Source organism: Coenobita brevimanus, chromosome 105 (assembly GCF_032717465.1).
Source record: "Coenobita brevimanus isolate Jiangsu-jjx chromosome 105, ASM3271746v2, whole genome shotgun sequence".
In the NCBI taxonomy this organism is placed as follows: domain Eukaryota; kingdom Metazoa; phylum Arthropoda; class Malacostraca; order Decapoda; family Coenobitidae; genus Coenobita; species Coenobita brevimanus.
The window spans coordinates 4,464,608-4,486,502 of NC_137058.1; the positions used below are offsets into that span (position 1 = coordinate 4,464,608).

At 41.2% G+C, this 21,895-nt stretch overlaps 2 protein-coding genes across 2 annotated transcripts; both read left to right on the forward strand.

The window, feature by feature from the left end:
- The first annotated feature begins 426 nt into the window (after window positions 1–426).
- Window positions 427–15,300, forward strand: LOC145416335 (uncharacterized). Its single transcript, XM_080285333.1, has 4 exons — window positions 427–571; window positions 8,280–8,372; window positions 9,674–9,832; window positions 15,257–15,300. Exons 1-4 carry the CDS (start codon window positions 427–429, stop codon window positions 15,298–15,300), a joined length of 441 nt encoding a protein of 146 aa, XP_080141459.1.
- Window positions 15,300–20,195, forward strand: LOC145416344 (putative carbonic anhydrase 3; the record flags this gene model as incomplete). The annotated part of the gene is made up of 5 exons (XM_080285343.1): window positions 15,300–15,400; window positions 16,370–16,545; window positions 16,956–17,113; window positions 17,738–17,824; window positions 19,961–20,195. Coding segments are annotated over 5 exons (546 nt in total), but the record flags the coding sequence as incomplete, so codon positions are not given.
- Between the last annotated feature and the right edge of the window lie 1,700 nt (window positions 20,196–21,895).

Consider the following 21,895-nt stretch of genomic DNA (forward strand, 5'->3'; position numbering starts at 1 on the left):
ATAGATATCAACGAACTTCACTAGCAGTTTCCTTATTTGCAGCAATTGTGAGTCAACCAGTCACTGGGAGCTCCTGGGGAACAGGTCTTGTTACTGATCTTGTAGATTCTGACCTTGTTTGACTACACTCCTTTTTCACGCCATCCACTGATGCCACTCATGGTCCACTGCCTGGCACAGTCCTACCATTTCTCCCTCGTTGATGTGTGTCTCATGGGAGAAATTCGCCACAACAACTAGCTCTTTCCTTGCATCTGTTTCCACCAAATTCCTCCCAGCCATCACTCTAGCCTTAGTCATGCACCGTCCATAGGCTCCACCACCGCTAGAGAGCTCTTAAAAGAGCCACTCACCTTGGATTATAGCAGTAGTTTTGATCTTGGAGGTATCACTGTAGCGCGCGGCGCCCTCACCTCACCCCCAGAAATGGTGTCTCACTGCCATGATGGGAACAGACTTTCCTCAGACCTTGAGCTTCATGGATCAAAAGTCCAGTTCACATCCCATGGACATCAGGTAGTACAGACCAAGAAGACACTGATCCTTCATGTTGATAATGTAGACTGGAAGCGTAGCCTCTTTCCCTGTCACTTCAGTCCTGAAATTCATGGGTCCCTTCAATTCTGTGAAGTGCCCAGTTACGGCTCACGTTCGTTCTGATAACTCAGGCAGATACTGATGACGTAACATATTAGGCCTCACAAAAGTCGCTTGGAGGCTGAATCAATCACCAGGGAATACTTCTTGCTGTCTTTTCATCCGATTACTCACATACTGTCAATTGAAGTTCTCCTGCGTTATCTCGGTGGTGGGGCTAGTTTGGAAAAACTGTCTGGTTGTTGGCTCTTAACACTGGCCTTTACAATTTTTTTACTTCTTCTCTTCTGCAGCCCTATTCATATCCTCATTTTTTTTCTTTGGACAATGAGAACTGAAGTGTCATACCTCACCACATGTCCAACACCCTTTTCTTGCAATCGTAGATTTCCTTGCACTATTATGTTCTAGCTCCTTCTTGCACTTGTAGCAAACCTCCTTCTTGTGTCCTAGTTTCTCGTTGAACCAGCAACCTCCTCTAATCTCCTGTTCCTTCTTCCACTAGTAGCATTCCTCTTTCCTGTGCCCTGGCTCCTTGCAATACCAACGACCTCCATAAAATTTCTCCGCTTCATGTACAGACGTCGGAATAAGTTCGTTTCCTTTTCCGTGTTTGTAACACTGCTCAATGGAGAGGTATCCCCACCTCCTCCCTTCCTCATAGTCCCACACTCCCACCCAACCCCCCCACCTTTCTCTCCAACCCATAACCTCACCTGGTACCCTCCATACTCTCGCTCACAGCCAGCTAGGGGTTTCTGTATTTCATGCACCTCTCTAATTACGTGTAGTCCGAACAACTAATAAAGGAATAGTACAGTATATATCATAAACCAAGCTAGGAAAAGGTTTACTACACTGAGAGAGAGAGAGAGAGAGAGAGAGAGAGAGAGAGAGAGAGAGAGAGAGAGAGAGAGAGAAAAAATAAATCTGCTGTGATTAAATGTTGCGGTAAACTCTTTTACACACACACACACACACACACACACACACACACACACACACACATACACACATTCACAAACGCACACTTTCTGTATATTTGTAGACCTATCTGTCTGTGCCTGTCTGTGTACTGCCCCTCCCCCCCCATCTCTCTCTCTGGATCCTTTGTCTCATCCCCAGTTGCCTATTCCCTCCTACCCCTTTCTTTATGGCTAACTGCTCAGTCCCTACCTTCCTCTCTCTCTCTTTCCTTTCCTTCGTCTCTCTCCCTCTGTCACTCCCTCCTTACCTCACTCTTCTTTCTCCCTCCCTGTGTCACAACTTTGTCTTACTTTTTTCATCTGTCACATGTGTTACTTTTTTTCTTCATTACTCTCTCCGTGTTTATTTACTTGTACTAAATCCATTTCCTTCACTGCTTTCTTTCCCCAGTAATAACAGCATGCTCTTTTTTCTCTCTCCTTTCTCCGTCTCTCCCTGTCACCCGAAATGTCTTCTTCCATTCCGCTCTTCCCACTGTCTTTCCCACCCTTCCTCCCTCCCTGCCCCATCCCTTGTCTTCCTTTCTTAACATCCCCCTCCTCTTTCTTGCCTTAAAAATTAACCCATTTTCTTCCCACCCTTAATCTCTACTTTCTTTCTGCAAATTTCTCTAATTTCTCTGTTTCTCTCCCTCCCTTTTTATTTGAATGTCATTCGTTCTATTCAGCCTCAATGCTTTCGTCTTATCCTGTTTAGTTCTTTCCCTGCGTCCTTGCCAGAATAACACACTTTCTTCCTCCTCCCTGTTACCTTGCCTCCTTTTCTATTTTTTCTCATTATCGTTCTCAGTATTCCGTTCCGTAGCTGTCTTTCCCACTTTCTCCTTTTGTTATCCCTATGTCTATGTTTCCTCCATTCCCATTTTCTTTCAGCTGTCTCCCTTTGTTTCTACTTCCCTGTTTCCAGGCCTTTCTATACACATCTCCCTTTTCTCTTTCCCTTTCACACTGCTTGTATCCCATTTCACCTCTCACTGGCTCTTCTTCTTACTCTCTGTCTCTTAACTCTCATTGTTCTCTCCTTGCCTCTCCCCTTTTTATTTTCTCTGTAACGCCCTCTCATTTCTCATTTTTCCACTCTCTCTCCTTCTCCGCCTGTTGCTCCCTGTCATTAAACTCTCTCTCTCTCTCTCTCTCTCTCTCTCTCTCTCTCACACACACACAGTGTAGTAAACCTTTTCCTAACTTGGTTTATGATAAATACCGTACTATTTCTTCATTAGTTGTTCAGACTACAAGTAATTAGAGAGGTGCTTGAAGTACAGAAACCCCTAGCTGGCTGTGAGCGAGAGTATGGAGGGTACCGGGTGGGGTTATGGTGTCGGAGAGAAAAGTCGGGGGGTTGGGTGGGAGTGTGAGACTATGAGGAAAGGAGGAGGAGGGGATACTTCTCCGCCGAGCAGTGTTACAAACACTTTAGTCCACTGAAAAGGAAACGAACTTATTCCGACGTCTGTACATCCTTACAGTACGCGAGTTCCGAGTACACGATCTCCCTTGTACACGAGGACCTATTTTTTTTTTTTTTTTTTCAGTTTTAGTGTATTTTTTATTAGTACGCGAATTGAACTCCTTGTAAGCGAGACAGGCAGCAAAAAGTGGTCCTAATCCGGGGTTACACCGAGTACGCGACATTGCCCCCCCCCAAGAAGCGATAACAGGTAAAGGTCTATCTATCTATCTATTGCCAGATGCCATAATCCTGTAAGGGATGGCCATTTGACTTTGAGTTATTGGTTTCACGGGGAGGGACACTAACCCTCCACCAACCCACTTGTTGACATGTAGGGAGCACGTATGGGTTGGTTATATGGTTACCACCCAGCACTGTAAATGGCTTCTTGGGTTACAGGAAACCATTTGGCTTGTCACTCAATGTAAAGCCACCTGTAAAGGAAAGAAGAGCAATAAGAAGTGACAGGAAAGATTGGAGATATAGGAAGAGAGGAGGGCAGGCACAGAAAAAAGAATGATAAAGGCAAAGGAAGAAGTAGGCAGCACTACATCTGTCAGGGCTCCATATTATAATTACAAATCATAATAGATAGTATGATGGATAGATAGATGGATAGATAGATAGATAGACAGACAGATAGAAGCAGCAAGTCAGGGGATGAGATAGGTAGTGTGTCAGCGAGAATCGAGCAATGGTAAACATGTTTACACACTCTAACTCAAGGAATTCTTGATAGGCACACGAACTGTGCCTCGTGACCATACGCACACATACACACACACAGGCTTCTAGAACATTTCAACAACAGTGTAACACACGTGACACGACCCCTGCTACACCAGAATGTAGGATTCTGAGATAAGAAGGAGGTTAGCCTTAGAATCGACAGGTAGTAGGAAGAAGGAGGCTAGCAACATGGGCGAGAGGGTGAAAGAGAGAGAAAGAGAGAGCGAGACAGGAGGTAGCTCGCGGGACTCTATTTTATACTTCATTCGTGTGTGAGAGACTGTTAATATTTCCAGGACAAATAAAAATAGTCCCATACTAATCTTTACCTCTCCTCTCATTGCATGACAAAAGAGAAAGAAGATTATCTACTTACAGAACTACTCACGTATAACAACCGCTCGTCCACGAGTCTAATATATGTATAACTGATCTACAAAACATACTACAAGAAGCTACAAATTATATTGCAAGACATCAAGTGGGTGGATGATGGTCGCCACCACCTACCACCAATGATTTACCTAGTAAAGCCATGATCTTGTAGGTTTACTTTATCTCAGGTAATATGTCTTAGATAGTTTCCTTGTATAGTACAATACTTAGGTCTGAAAGGCATCTCAAGGGTCCCATGAAGGGGGGTGCCGCCCATATGTAATTTTTCCAGTAAGTTCATGTATTCACAGTACGCAAATTCCTAGTGAACGATGTCCTCTGCCGCCCATATAGGCATCAACTGGGGAGATGTACTATATATATATATATATATATATATATATATATATATATATATATATATATATATATAGAGATAGATAGAGAGATAGATATATATATATATATATATATATAGATAGATAGATAGATAGAAAGATAGATAGTTTAATGCTCACCTTTGCACTGACGGTACGGTGCCAGCACCATCCGTCAGCGTGAATTCACCTGTTGGTAACATCAGCTGGGTAGACGTATGGGACCTCATTCCTGTTTAATGGCTTGGAGTAGATCACCACTCAGTTATTATAAGCGATTTGTATTCACATCAAGCTGTAAGAGAAAAATTTTGGAACGAATGATGTCATTGTTGGGCTAGGTTGTAGTAGACCCAAAGGGTGGTGGTGTGTATTTAAAATATTGAAGTTTTTGTTTATGCGCACCACCCACATCGATCAGCAAGAGTGGCACAGTAAGTAGTACACTGTACCCTGTACACTATATTGCAACTTCGCTAAAATTCATTATACCTTAATGACCCCACATAACTGCCGGTTGGCATGAATCCCAAGTCTTTTTTCTTTCCACTGGCTCTTCTCCGAAATCAGCTCCATGCTATTGTACTGTACAATTCCCAAGGCACATATGTCTCAGACCAGGTGTACTGTACTCAAGACACACTTACGTCACATCAGGTAATATCATCTTAAACCGTGAACATAAATTATCACATACAGTACAGGGCAGTTCAGTGATTCCCGAAACAGCTCTATGCAACAAAAATTTGAAGTGTGAGTCGAACAGAGGTGCCTGGTCTGTTTGGTAATTTTTATAGTTCCTCTCTCAGAATTATCCCTTGTGCGATAAGTTTTTCTGCCCATGGGTGACTTTACACTCTCTCTTTCTTCTTTTCCTTCATTCTTTCCTCTTCCTTCTGCCTATGGGTGACTCAATACTGAGTGACAAGCCAAATGGTTTCCTGTACTCCAGAAAACTATTTACTACGCTGGGTGGTAACCATATAACCAAATTATGGCACCTGGTGGTTTAGAGGGTAATTAAGGTGCTCCAATCGGACTCAGCCTGTGTAGCTTTATATCCAAGGGGTGGTTGGGGTTTGTTGCTCATGTAATACCACTCAGGGATGAGTGAGGCTGGTCACTCTTGTCTTAAACGTCAGGATCAACTCGCCTAGCCCCGCGTTCCTACGCTCCTCATAGGGCGACATAGGATTGGATGGTAGATGGATTGATGGCAAACAAGTTTTCCTGTTTAAAATGAAAAGTTGTACAATATCAAGGATTATAGTTTTGTCAGTTATGGCTACATAACTACATACATCTAAGTAAGATTTTGACAAATAAAATTCCTTGTGCTGGGTCATGATTTCCTATAGGATTTGTTTCCCACACGGGGAATACCAAATAAAAGGAATCACGTTTTATTCGCATTTAGGTCTGTAAGTCAACACAATTACCGACGTCTTTCTCGTAGTGGGTGCCGACAGCTCCACTCTCGATACCCTATGATTAGAAAGTAACATGTTATAAATCAAATGCCTAGTTCATTGCCTCTCCCTGTGTTAGCTTCTGTTCTTACCTACCGCAGGTGTAATTGCTATCTAGCCCAACACCCACAGCACGACATGAGGCTCTTACTACTCATCATCACCACACTCTATCTCGCATTCCCTCCACCTGCTCAGTCTGCTCTGGCATGGCGTTATGAATCTCCTGCACCGAAGTCAAACATAATAAATACACGTAAGTTGACATTATGACTAAATTCACCAATATTATCCAGTGCTTTCGAAGGTTGTTTTGAATTATCAGAATTGAACAGCGTTTCGGATCATGATGTGTAATATGACTTTTTCATCTTATGATAGTCTTTGCTCTCTTTTGTGTTACTGAATGAGCTTGCCTCTGATATGAAACCCATGACAGCCCATCAGATAATTACTTCCTGTAAGGATCAGTGGGGTTTGGAACTTTTGTTTTTTTCACAATTTGCTAGAAGCTTCGTGTCTTTTGTTTTATACACCAGAATATTTAACTGATAGCGCCAATTCATTATTATTATTATTATTATTATTATTATTTGTGTGGGTGTAACGCTAAGCTACCACTGTGTCATGCCTGTGTTAGTGCTTTTCAGATTCCGTATCAGCACAATTATTTTGCGCTTCTGTTCTACCGCAGTGACAGAGGTGAGATGCAAAGCAGTGACTTCTTTGATGCCTGGGCTACTAAGTGCTGTTCTCAGAAGAAAATAAAATATCAGAAAGCACGGCTTCAGTTTTGCTGGATTCTGCACTTCTCTAGAATAATAAATGTCTTGCGTACTTAAGTTTTTGCTGGCTCTTCAGGTTTATTTGTGTTACCATTCTCTTTTTACCTTAACCTGGCCCAAATTTTCCTCCTTTTGCAGCTTCTGCCACTTAGGTCAATGGATGAAAAAATAATACTACGGTTCCACATACTTTCCATAGCACTGGTTCGTGACTAACGTCATATTTAAGTGTTATTTTATTTTTATAACACAGCATTCAAGACGGAGAGAAGGCAATTTTAGGTCAGGTTAGAGTAAAAGTAATATAGAGCTCCAAGTTCCTGCTGCAGCCTATTACTGGTGTTCATTTTTTGACTGCAAGGACGCAATGATAACGTGACGATAATGTGGGTGTTCAGCAAATGATCCGTGTCTCGGGTTATTAATGGTGGTGGTGTTTGTATGTACGGTATACTGTATACTAGTAGCTTGGAGGTGGCCATCATCATCATTACCATCATAGTTGTCAATCATCATCATCATCATCATCATCAGATGCAGCGAGAACAGCTGTTAGGTATAAGACAAATCAACGCTCATGTTTTATATAGTTTTAAGTAATTCTGATGCAGTCTGTAGGGTTTAGAATACGTAATCACATCAGTCCATGAACTTCCTTTTTTCCTTTTTTCTGCCTAACAGTTATATGTGGTTTTTGAGGAATCCCTCTGGATTTAAGGGGTTTGAAGTAGCCTATGTCTAGTCCCTTATAACATTGATGAACACATTTTACAGCATCAAAGTGTAATCAATGCTCAACGGGGAGAGGAGCAACGTAAAGGATATTCCACGCCGTGATCCTTATTTTATGAACGTTAATAAATGTTTCCTTATTTCTGAGTAGAAAGTGATGTTGGCTGTATAGATTTATTTCAGTATAGGCCTATATTATATTTAACAGAAATACGGTAATTGTTTTACTTGTTAAGGTTCATTGAAAATATTTCTACATATTCATAGTAGACAATTACCGTTTCAAATATAAAATCACAGCGGAACAGAAGGCACCTGTATTTCCAAAGTAATAACAGAAATCGCTTATGTGGTACTGACATCTTGGTTTGAAAACCTCCATCACCCAAGACAAACGTATTCTGCAGAACATGCACGGGATCGTTGGATAGTGTTTGGTTTGTTTCTCAATATAATTTAAGAAGTTGCAGAGGACAAAGAACTTCTTTTTGTGGGCGACGTTGATTTGAAGCAGAGAAATATATATTATTTCTGACCACATGATTGATTGTTGCACATTCCTAACCACATACGTACATTCTGAACTACGTTCGGTATATCATGGTAGCGGGTTAGATATCTAAGTATAGTAATTTCATTAATGGATTAGTTTCAGACAACAGAAAAGAAACAAAAATAACTATCCTCCCGAACTCGCATCACAAGAATGTCAATGCTGGCGCGAATCATACCTTAGAGAAAAACTAATGTCAGTACCTCTTGCCTCCCATTCGCAGGTGTGGGGGATGAGGAATGCGAGTGTGAGGACGATGAGGAAGACGACTGTGAGAGGGATGAGGACTGCGACTGGAGCTACAAAGGTGACACCGGTAAGTAGCAAAGTATGTGTGAAGAACTGCCCAAAGTTAACACTTAGGAACAAATATGAACAAATGTCTGGTTGAAATGAGGTTGTAACCAACTGACCAAATGCAACAAACAGCCTGGAGCCAGCAATGAGCTTAAAGCTAGGACTATACTAGGTAGGTTGTACTGCGTGTGAGATGGCAGTTGAGGTAGTGTATTGAAGACTGAGAAGAAAGGAAATGACTTACCCTGGGCTTGGAGATATAATATTTCATTTGCCATCTCTGATGAGAGACAGTGAAGCTACCCTATTATTCCTGTAACACAGCCTTCTTGGAAAACGCTTAGAAAGTTGGCGAGAGTCATCTGCAAAGGTTAAAAGAAGGAAGTGATAAAAAAGCAAATATAAACGCTAGAGTCGGGAGATACATGTTCTACGGGAGTTGATAGCCACGTTTCCGAAAATAGCAAGTAACTGACTGACAGTCTGGTTCTTAGAAAGATATATTCGAGACTCTAAGAAAAGGAAAGCTTTCCATAAGTCAACAGATGGTTATGAAAACACCTTCACAGTTACAGCAGCACCACGTCCTGAGCCACATGCCCGACTGAGCATGTCTGGGGAAGTATTCGCAGTCATGAACAGGCAATCTGGATCGTGCACAGGTCCAGAGAGTAGAGGGCTGTCCCACTTCCACTCCCGCATGGAGGGTATGTGGAAATGAGATAGTTCACGCCTGCATCATCTCAGCCAAGCAAACAAGATCATAGCATATTCACGGGCAGGAAGGAGCAAAGAGGGTTCCAGGGGAGGAGACGTGAGTCGGTTAAGGGGGGTGTAGTGAAGTTCAGGCTTAGATTTTTATTTTTTAGCCTCATTTTGGAGTGCGTGAATAAACAGGAATGCTCGTGGAGGCATACAAGTGGTGGTGTTTCAAGATTAAACTTCTGGATGGGAGATTCTGGCATTACACAAACCTTATAATTAATTTCCCAGCGACGGGGTTCAAAGAAAGGATAAGAAGCATGACCTGAAAGCAACCTGTGTTGACCTGAATCGATCTCTTGTGCAAGTGGGTGACCTGAATTGATTTTGAAGGACCTGAAAGACCCGATGCAGCTTAGGGGGATAAAATTGTTTAAGATGGGTAAATTTTCGCGGACTTTTTCCAACTCTCATGGCCCCCATTTTCCTGCCCTCTCTCTCTCTCTCTCTCTCTCTCTCTCTCTCTCTCACACACACACACACACACACACACACACACACACACACACACACACACACACACACACACACCTACTGACCTACTGTATCACCATTCAGGTCCGAAATACTGGGAAGAGAATTACTCATGTTGCGGAGGTAAGCACCAGTCTCCCATTGACCTCTACGACGGGACACCGATGACGGCGACGCCCTTCCAGTTCCATTACTACGACGATACGCCAACATCAGTCAAAGTCTTTAATAATGGAGACACAGGTACGCCTGTACTGCTTTTACTCAAACCTGGCCTAAAACTGCCCTCTCTCTATCTTCATTGCTGAGTTGCAAAAGCATAGTATCATTGAAATATGTTGCTAGTCACGAGAAAGCGCTATGGAAAGGACGTATAGGCGTATAATTGCCTCTTACCTTCAGTAATCTACGTGAATGAAGCTGTAAACGTACGAAAATCTGGGCCAGGTTAATGTAAAAAGGGTATAGTTCTTTCAACATTGGGTTGTGAAGTCCTTTGAGGTGTCCTTGGTTATTCATTACGGTTAGTTTTCATACTCTGAAGATTATGGTCAGTTTGTTTTCATCTGACAGTGATCTCGAATTCTTTTCTGCTCTGTTGATGGCCAATTGTAGCCTCATAAAAGGGTTTATTTCATTAGTGACCAAGGAGGCTCATTCCTACCTCATAAATAAGAAGTATCGAACTTCATGCAACCACAACATAGTATTTAAGTTGTGTGAGAGATCCACTTCCATCAGACGTGCCTGAGACCTGTGGTAGTGCTGTGCTAGTGTGCTTTAGTGATCTGTGATAGTGGCTGTGTTAGTGTGTTGTAGTGATCAGCGATAGTGCTGTGCTAGTGTGCTTTAGTGATCTGTGATAGTGGCTGTGTTAGTGTGTTGTAGTGATCAGCGATAGTGCTGTGCTAGTGATCCGTGAGAGTGTGTGTTGTGGTGACCCGTAGTGACCCGTGATAGTGTGTGCTACCTTGTGTGAACTAGTGCGTAATGGCTTCCTCGGCAGAGAGCTGTGTCCCCACTGCAGGTACTGAAAAGGACTACCTTGAATTAAAGGAGGAACTTCTCGAACTGAAGCGGGAGGTACAAATTCTCAGGCAGGAGAAGGCACAGATGAGGGAATTGTTGGAGGAGATGTTGGAGGAGAAAGAGAAAAAGGCTGAAGGTTGGACACTAGTTAACAAGGGTGCAACGAAGTTCACCCTTAAAAAGCAAACGGAAATTAAGACAACTAATACATTCGACGCACTACGGGACGAATGTGAAGGGAAGGCAGAGAGGGAAGTAGAGGAGAAGGACGGTGAGAGAACTTCCAGTACAGGTAAGTATAAACAGAACAAGAAAGGTAAGAAAAATGTTGTTGTTGTTGGAGACTCCCAGGTGAGATATCTGAACAGGGCCATGTATACTCCACTCGCTAAACATGTGTGTCTTCCAGGGGCCAGGGTGGCTAATGTGGAAGAAAAAATTTCAAATATCGTAAAGGAAAGTGGTGACAAACCCACTGTGTGCCTCAGTGTAGGAGGCAATGATATTAGTAGCCGTAAGAGTGAGGTACTGTGGAAAAGGTACAAGTTGATGTTAGAAAAGGTTAGGGAGAGGGGAGGAACCCCTGTAGTGCTTGGTGTTTTACCAAGGTGGCGGGTTGGAAGGGAATGGTTGAGCAGGGCAATAGGGTTTAATTGCCGCCTTGAAAGGTATTGCAAAGATAATGCAATACCTTTCATAGACAGCTGGGACCGGTTTTATGGACGGAGTGCCTTGTATAGTTGGGATGGGACTCATCTTAGCAGGCAGGGAGTTACTGTTTTAGCTGGAATGATAGATAGGGAGTTGGAGGGATTTTTTTCGAGATTGAGAAGTAGGTGTACAGGAAGATGCAGCAACTACACTCAGAAATCATTATTACCATGTTTGGATAGATGCATCGATACTTGCAAAATTAAGAACAAAAGTTCAACCAATAGTGTAGATACATCCACTCAGGCACCTCAAATTGAGCAGGCGATGATAGATGATAGAACAAGCGATGATAGAAGGGCGATAAGCGATAGTACAAAAAATTGTTATATTAGTAAAGTAAAGAGTTTCCCAGTTAGTAATAAAATAAATAACAGTAAATGCCAAGGTAGAGGCATAACTACTAGTAATAATCTGAAAGTGTACTACACAAACAGCCGGAGTTTACGTAATAAAATGGATGAACTGAGGGCTTTAATTTGTACAGAGAAAATAGACATTGCCGTTATTAGTGAAACTTGGATGAATACAGACACTAGAGAATTTTTAGCAGAATATCAGATAAAAGGCTATAATATTTTTGTGTCAAACCGTCAGGGAAGAAAGGGGGGAGGGGTAGCTATTTATGTAAAGGATTCATTAATCTGTTATAATAAAGAAGACATTAAAGTAAATAGGGACACAGAAAGTGTCTGGGTTGAAATTAGTAACAATAGGGAGAAATTAGTCTTAGGAGCAATTTACAGATCTCCAAAATTAAGTAGAGCTGATAGTAAATACCTTTGGGAGGAAATGAGGAAAGCATCACAGTCCAGCTTAGTAATAATTGTAGGGGACCTTAATCTGCCAAGGATAGATTGGAGAATTCAGACGGGAGATGCAGAGTCAGAGGAATTTCTAGAGGTAGTACAGGATAATTTCCTTTATCAGTATATAAGGGAGCCCACCAGAGGTAATAATATACTAGATTTGGTTTTAGCTAATAAAGAAAATATCATTAGCGATATAGAGGTTGGTGGACGACTTGGTAATAGCGATCATGAAGAAATTAAGTTCAAATTTATTTGGGATGTCTGTTCCACTGAAAATACCACCACCATTCCTAATTTTCGTCTAGGAGATTTCGATGGCTTAAGAGCTTATTTTCGAACGGTATTCCACAGGGAGATTAGCTATTGGAGGGAATGCCAGGTCGGTGTGGAATCCCAGGTCATAGATCAGGCGCAGGAAACACCTGGGGATGTCCGTCAGGTGTCTGTGAGGGAGGAGGTGGTAGATAGGAATGTAGTCCAGGTGACGGAAATTAACTCAGCTACAGTACCAAGCAGACGTTCAACCAGTGAGAAGTATAACGAGTTAATAAACATAATACACGGAGGCCAAGATAGATATATTCCTTCAAAGCTGTTTAGAACTAATAATTCGGAACCTAGATGGTTAAACAACAGATTAAAATCTCTCATAGGCCAAAGGAAAGGAATATATAGAAAAATAAAACGTGGAGAGGAACACTTACGTAACCGGTACACAATTTTAAATAGAGAAGTAAAGAGGGAGATAAGAAAAGCAAAGAGAAGTTATGAAATTAAGGTTGCCAGTGAATCAAAAGAAAACCCGAAGGGTTTTTATCAAATGTACCGAACGAAAAATAAAGACAGGATAGGACCACTCAGAACAGAATCAGGTGACATTACCAGTGAAGATAAAGAAATGTGCTCCATCCTAAATAATTATTTCATATCAGTATTCACCAAGGAAAATCTAAGCCTGGTCCCTCAAGCAGCAAATATTTACCATAAGAATACGGAAAATATTCTTAGTAAAATAACCATTAGTAAGGAGGACGTATTGAAAGAAATTAATAAGTTAAAACCTCAAAAATCGCCAGGTCCGGACGATATATATGCAAAAATTATAAAAGAAACCAAAGAAGAATTATGTCAGCCACTTTTAACGTTATTTAATGACTCTTTAAGTTCAGGAGAAGTTCCAGAGGCGTGGAAGACCGCAAACGTAGTGCCCATCTTTAAAAAGGGTGATAAATCAGCTGCGTCGAATTATCGTCCGATAAGTCTAACGTCAATAGTAGGAAAAATGTTTGAGTCAATTTTGGCAAATAAGATTAGAGAACACTTAGAAAGATTTAATCTTATAAACGAAAGTCAGCACGGATTCAGGCAAGGACGATCCTGCCTCACAAATTTGTTGTCATTCTACTCGGAGGTCTATGAGGCAGTAGATAGTGATAAAGCTTACGATGTTATTTATCTGGACTTTAGTAAAGCTTTTGATAGGGTCCCACACGAAAGGTTAGTTAGAAAGGTTCGAGCACACGGTATAGACGGCGATATCTTAAAATGGATAGAATCCTGGCTGAAAGGACGAAAGCAGAGAGTATTAATAAATGGAACTAAGTCGGACTGGGGATTAGTAACTAGCGGTGTACCACAGGGTTCAGTACTCGATCCCTTATTATTTATCATATATATAAATGATCTAGACTTAGGAGTCAATAGCAGCATCAGCAAATTTGCCGACGATACAAAAATAGGGCGTATCATTAACTCGACTGACGATTGCCATAACTTACAGAAAGACCTCGATACATTGTCCAAATGGTCTAAAACTTGGCAAATGGAATTTAACGTTGAAAAATGTAAAGTACTTAACGTAGGCAAGACCATTGGAAATACTAAATACAGCTTAGATAACAAAGAAATTAGGAAATCGGAATGCGAGAGAGATCTAGGAGTTATGATTAGTAACGACCTGAAACCTAGGCAACAGTGTATTAATGCGAGAAATAAAGCAAATAGGGTCCTAGGATTTATTTCGAGAAGCGTGAGCAATAGATCATCTAAAGTAATACTAAAACTTTATCTAGCATTAGTAAGGCCACATTTAGACTACGCAGTACAATTTTGGTGTCCTTACTATAGAATGGATATTAATTCGTTAGAAAATGTACAGAGAAGAATGACTAAAATGATACATGACGTCCGGAACCTGTCATATGAAGACAGACTGAAAAGACTAAGTCTGCATTCGCTAGAGAGGCGTAGAGTAAGGGGAGACTTAATTGAGGTGTTTAAATGGATGAATGATATAAATAAGGGAGATATTAGCAAGGTACTTAAAGTGAGCATACAGGATAGAACTAGAAATAATGGTTTCAAACTAGAAAAATTCCGTTTCAGTAAGGAAATCGGTAGAAATTGGTTTGGTAATAGAGTAGTAGACGAATGGAATAAGCTACCTAGTAAAGTAGTTGCTGCCTCTTCCATTGAGAGTTTCAAGCATAGGCTAGATAAGCATATGACAAATAAGGGGTGGATATAGAATAAAGAAAATCTTATAACCAATACTAATTCAAAAATTTTTTCTTTTCAGGTTACACTATGATAGTCTCTATTCTCCTTTCACACTTTCCTGTAAAATCTCCACGCCAGTTTTTCTATACGGCGTGGTGTTCTTTCTGACTTTTTCCTGCCGGCTTCGGCTGGAGGGTTTGGAGGGCGGGGGAGAGCCTTCTTCTTTGCTATCCTTATCTCATTCTAGTAGTTCAGTTACTCTTCTAGGAGCTGCCTAGCATGGGCCAACCGGCCTACTGCAGTTATCCTCTCTTCTTATGTTCTTATAAAAATGCTTCCTCGGCCAATTTTGCTAATGTTTGCAGCACGACCGATTCTGCTGTTCTCAGCTTCTCACTTGGTTCTTACGGAAGCTAACGTAATCTGATCAGGAAATGCTGACGCGCAGATTACAATCCACATTCTTATCAGCAAGAATAATAACCTCACACACGTAGGTTTAGAGGGCAAGATTTTTGAATTATTGAGTAAAAAATTGACACAAAATCTTCAATAAGCTTCCCAAATCGATTAGGCTATTCGGATTAAAAACTAACAGGTATTTTCTTACTGGCAGCCAGGGTCACGGTGGACATGCCGAACACACCCTACAGTATGTGAGTGGCGGGAATCTCGACGGCGAATATGAGTTCGTGCAGCTTCACTTCCACTGGGGTTCCAATAACTCCGTTGGCTCAGAGCATTTGATCCAGCACAAAAGGCAAGTTGGGAGCTAGACAGTGATTAGGGCGGAGTATGGCGGTGGTTGGGGTGGAGTATGGCAATGAGTAGGGGTGGTTGGGATGGAGTATGGAGAATGGCAGTGGTTAAGGTGAAGTATATTTAGAGGGGAATATGGTACCGACTAGGGTGGAGTAAGGCAGAGGTAAGGAAGAAGGGTTACGGCAGTAGTAAGAGAGTGATCAGGTCGGAGTTGGGCTGTTGTTAGACAATAAAGCTGTGGAGTGTGGAGAATGGTAGTAGTTAAGGTGAAGTATGGTGGTATTTAGAGTGGAGAATGGTAGCGACTAGGATGGAGTAAGGCAGAGGTAAGGAAGAAGGGGTACGGCAGTAGTAAGAGAGTGATCAAGTCGGAGTTGAGCTGTTGTTAGGCAATAAAGCGCTTGAAGCAGGAAAGGATGAAGGATGACAGGCAAGAGGGAAGTGAAACAAGGAGGTAGAGCTTAGACTACACTGAGACGGCATGGAATAGTGCGTGGCAGACAGGGATGAATCAGTGAACAATGATTAGCTCGGCCCCATGATGGAAACAAAGGATTGAGGCAGTCTGATAACGGAGGCAGAGGATCAAGTATGATGACAGGAGGAGAAATAAAGGAAACCGTGGGACGAAACACAATGCTATATAGAGAAGGACACAGATTAAGTATGCTGACATGAGGAGAAATGAAAGAAATAAAGAGAAGAGGCAGTATGGTAGAGGAGGCGGAAGATCAAGTATGATGACAGGGAGAGAAATTAAAAAAAAAAGGACTAGCCAGTATGATAAATAGTCAGAAGATTGGTGCCTCCCTCTCAGATGGATATAAAACTTAAATTAATGGACTAAAATAGCATGAGAGAGAGAGAGAGAGAGAGAGAGAGAGAGAGAGAGAGAGAGAGAGAGAGAGAGAGAGAGGCGTGGCAGATAGACAAGGAGAAAATAATACTGCTTGTGCTCTGCTCTCAGGTACCCGTGCGAGGTCCACCTTGTGCATTACAAGAAGAGTTACAAGGACCAAGCAACGGCCACTAAGTACGAGGACGGTCTGGCGGTACTGGGGGTTATGTTTACCATCTCTAAGGAAGACAGCTCAGCACTCGCTGGACTTATAACAGCGCTTGCCAGCGTCACCGAGCCATGTGGTATTTTGTGTTGTTTTGTTTACCACAGAACTTGATGCTTTGTGAGATGTAAACCTCTAATTGTACTTCTTTCAGTCTAATTCAGAACTGGTGTGTCTCATCTCTGATTTAAGCTTTCATGTATCACGTAAGGTATTTCTGATTAAATTTACTGCCAGCCTCTTTACTACTGTTTCTTAATACAAACATCTTCGTCGGGTGGTTGCACTACATCCTGTCCATATCATTACATCCACCTGTTTCATTCAGAAGGTTGGTTGGAGAAAAGAGAGAGAGAGAGAGAGAGAGAGAGAGAGAGAGAGAGAGAGAGAGAGAGAGAGAGAGAGAATTACTTGGTATTACATGCTTTCGTCATTTTCATGAGGATAAGGACAAGCCCAGTTCCTTCATATCCGTTCCTTTACCATCAGGTCAAAAGGCCACCGTTTTGTCCTTGCTGCTGTCGACCTTCCTACCCAAAAACAGGAACAATTTCTACCGCTACCAAGGCTCTCTGACCACACCGCCCTGCAACGAGGCGGTAGTGTGGACGGTCTTCAGTGACACTCTAAACATATCGGCTGCACAGGTGAGGAAATAAGAGTAAATATATTCTCCTATACATTTTTAACCCTAACTTGGCCTAAAATTGCCATCTCTCCATCCTGAATGCTTAGCTGTAACAATAGGTTAACATTCGAGTATCCTACTACTCACTAAGAAGTGCAGTGGAAAGGATGTAGGGCTGTAGCATTGTCTGTTCTGCTTTTGGTGAAATACAGTAGACTGCAAAAGGACGAAAATCTTGGCCAGGTTAATGTGAAAAGACTGTTGTGACAGTTACACTTGCGATACCCTTACTCTCTCCATTATAAATATTCTCTTGCGCTGCCTTTAGTGCTGGAGCATTTAGTCCCTTCAGTACAATGATGTCTTTTCTGTTTTATCATTGCTGCCACAAGATGTCTGTACTCTGCATAGGAATGACTCTTCAAACAGATGTCTGATACAGTCTTCATTAAGCCCTTCACTAAAAGGTCTCCTTAGGTAGCAAGAATAAACAAACAGGACGTCATCGTAGTAAAGGGGTCAAGCGCGTTTGTGTTACACTCAGGATTTTAAACATTTAGAATGGTTGGGGTTTTTCATAGCCGCATAAAATCGTCTGTGGTTAGCAAGAATAAAATGGTGAAGTGTGGCTATACCCCCACAGATGGCGGCGTTCCGCAAGCTGAAGGACGCGCACGGACATCCCTTGGTTGACAACTTCCGTCCTCTTCAGCCTTTCGGTACCAGACCGGTGAGTTTCTTTTTCGTCATGTGAGTTCATTTTCCCTAGTTGAGTTGTTTTTCCCAGGAGAGTTCTTTTTATCAGGTAAGTTCTTTTTCCCAGGAGATTTCTTTTTCCCGGGTGAATTCTTTTTCCCTCAGGTGAGTTTTTATTCCCAGGTGAATTCTTTTTCCGTCAGGTGAGTTTTTATTCCCAGTTCAGTTCTTTTTCCCCGGTGAGTCCTTATTCCCAGGTGAGTTTTTTTTCGCATGCACAGTTCCCTCCACTTACGCGTTTACAAATAGGCTCCAGGTTTCGAATAACGTGGTATTGCTCTATTTGTTTATGTTCGATTGTACCTCTTTATAAAATAAATACTATGGAATAAGGAACTTAGAAAATTTATAAACAAAGTTTTTGGATTTTAAGATACTACTTGAAACTTGGAACTTACCTATAACCGTGGAACTGAAAGGGGAATGTGCAGGACTCTGGAGCCGGATTCTAAAATATATTTACCATCTATTTCTTGTCGAAGCCTAGATTTGTTTCTGTGGGAAGAAGTGGAGACAAGGAAACATTCTGAACCCTCCTTTCATAGTTTGTGTTTCCTGCAGAAAACAGATATAACATACGATAATTTTCCTTCGTAACTATATTATTCTTAATATTATTATTATCTTTATTTATTTATTTATTTATTTATTTAATGGAGGGGGAACAAGAGGTACGCGAAGTCTCGGCACTCTCTCTGCATTGTCCGTCCTGCAAGAACAGATTATGGTTATGCCAGGGAATCGACCATAAAAATTTTCGAGACGTTCAACCATGGATTACTGAAATATTTTTTATTGGTATTGATAACATTAACTATAGTCTGACAAATCTAAACGTAGGGTTTTGGTGGAGTCACCCCCTCCCAGCACTGTTGCCACGTTTCCGAGCTGACCTCTCCATCAGCGATGACTTTGACACTGTTTCCCTCTTGTGATCTCCGTTTTTCTAATACCCCCTATACCCCTGCCACCAACACCCCCTATACCCCTACCCCCAACAACACCCCCATCAACAACACCCGCTATACCTCCACCACCAACACCTCCTATAAATATAGACCCCCACCATCAACACCTGTATAATAATTAGCCGTTGATAATTGCTATACTTTTATTGAGAGCATACATTCTACCCTATTGCTCAAACTCCCTAATCTTACAATCCCATCTGTCTTAATCCTTCCCACTGCCTTCGTTCCTAAATCCCTTAATTGATCTATTTTTAACCTAAGTGTCCCCACACCTTTTAAACCATTTACCTCTCTGTCACTATTCTCCACCATATGTATCAACTTGTATTATATTGTGTATAGAACTTTCATACTGTATGCTGTACTACTGTATAATGTATAAGAATACCCACTGTTTAGTGGAAATAAAGTTTTATTATTATTATTATTTCTCTCTCTCTCTCTCTCTCTCTCTCTCTCGCTAGATTTTGTTATGTGTCATCCATGGTTTTTTACTTCCATTTTTATGTATGGATTATAATTTTGACTTTATTTCCGCACCACCCTTGAGGTAAAAGTCACGGCGCGTTTTTTGTTATAGAGGTTTCCCCAATAGGCCTAAATCCTGTAGGGGGTTGGTGACCTCCCATAGCGTACACACAAACACGTGTCGCGTGAGTGCTGCCACCCCAGAGCTGCTTGATATATTTATTTTAATTATGAAAGGATCGCCTCTTCCCACCTTTATCCCTTCAAATTTTCTTGCAATTATACTTGCTAAATTAATTAGCAATGTTAGAAGTGTTGGGGAAGTAAATAATAATTAGAATATTTTTAGAGCAACACTGCCAAATTTTTATGCCACGTTTCTCCATTATCGTATAATATAGTATGCAGAATAGTTTTATTCTTCCTTGATACATGTCAGCACTTTCATTACAGTTATATTAGTATGAGTTATGTTTATGTATCATTCCTACTACACAAACCACAGGCGTTATACATCGTAGGGTTAGGAAACATGGCAATAGTGTAGGGAGGGGGTGACTCCACCCAAACCCTATGTTTAGATTTGTCAGACTATAATTCTGTAACGTTAAAGCTGTAACACAATCTAATATTATGTTACTGATCATACTGTTAAAGCATCTCTGTTCCAGCTGTACTTCGCCAACTCTGCCTAGGATGCTGAACTTGTTATATGGTTCACGAGAAGACTCAAGACCACCATGAGAACCAGTTTACTTCATCAGCTGTTTCCTTCCTCGACTTTCCTTATAGTTTACGTAGCGGTGAAATTTCCAAAAGCAGTAGCTTGTTGAGGCTGTTGTACAATTGCGTGTTAAGTAAAAATTACCTCTAAAGCGCCATAACCTACAAAAGGAAATATAGAATGATAAAAGACAGTCCCATACTACTTCTTTTGGGATATAGGAGGTCCGGAAGCTATAGGTTACCATTGTCCAACAGACCAATCTTCTTTCCAAGCAGCATATACTGATATAAAGCTTCTGGTCATCTCTGGAAAATAAAAACCGCATTACATAAAGCACAGCCTTGATTTCCGTCTCCAGTGTCTTCCACTAGGCCACTACTTGTCAGCTGAGAACTGCTATAAAATAAACTTCTAATGTAAACACACACACACACACACACACACACACACACACACACATCGGTCATTCATTTTAAGCAGTTATTAATATTTCTTACTTTACAATGTATTCACTACAGTGTAAGTGTATTGCTGCTTCTTACAGAGGGTACAGTAGTAAGGTAGCCAAATTGGTATTTTTCGCGTGCAACTGTGTGTTGAAATGTTACTGATTTTATTATGTAATTTTAAACTATTTATCACTGTTGAAAACGTAACCCCAACAACAGTTTCTTGTGTTGCAGCTGTTGCTTAGATATCAGTCTTTGCTTGGTGTTTGTACTAGATTATAGGGAGTAACAGGACAGTCGGGGACAAATCCTACTTCGACGCCCCTGAGGGCCTGCCTCTAATCTCTGGCCCCCCCCAAAAGAAGTCATTCAGTATGGTAAAGTCTTTATTCAATTTTTTTCTGTTGCCAGACGATTTCAGTCAACTCTGAACTGTAGGGATTAGATATGACCTCTGTTCACCCCGTCAGTACCAGGGGCATTTCCTAAGTTTAAAAAGCGTAAGGAGATAGCAAGAATAAGATAAAAGAATTACATCACGGGATTCATGGAGCTGATATTTGTTGAGGGTTACATAAGTTTTTCCGTTTGTGTGAAGGAGTGTCGAGTGTTCCATTTGGTGTACTGTATAATCTGTGTGAACTTTGTAATATATATATATATATATATATATATATATATATATATATATATATATATATGCTACTGTTGGAATACTGTGGGTGTGAACCAAGTGGTGAGGGAAAACAAAGGGATCCACAATGTCACCAGACTCTTGCAGAGAGAGAGAGAGAGAGAGAGAGAGAGAGAGAGAGAGAGAGAGAAATACATGTACTTGCGTTATGAGTCATGAACCTAACATTACAAACTGGAAAAAGATGCCACCGCTCGCCAGATTATTTAATGTGGAGTGCAAAAGTGGGGTCAGCATGAATTACCGTCTGTTATATAGTTTTTGTTACTCTGCTGAAAAAAGGATATTTATTGATTTATCTACATATAATAATGGAGAAAAAAATGGCTTCGTTTTCAAAACATAATAAAAACGGAAGGTTGCGTCCATCTCAGTTTAGGGACAGTCAACATGCGGGTATTATGTTGCCTGAGTACTGATCACTGTCATGTTTTTAGGTGGTGAATGTATATCTGTAAGGAAAAATAGTACATGAATATAACGATATTGTATCTTACATAACAAATAAAGGAAATATGGTACTTAAACAATCGAAGATCGTATGAACTCACTGAGCTCACATGGAAGCGCATAGTTTGTGTGCCCGCCGTCAGGGGCCCAAGGCGGCGCAGATGATGTATATACACCACTCCGGACGCCTGCGCCTTTTGAAATCAGCCAATAAATCCGGAAAATATAGTGCCATGGTCGACTGTGCAGCTAAAATATTTGTGGAGAAATAGACTGTAGCAGAAAT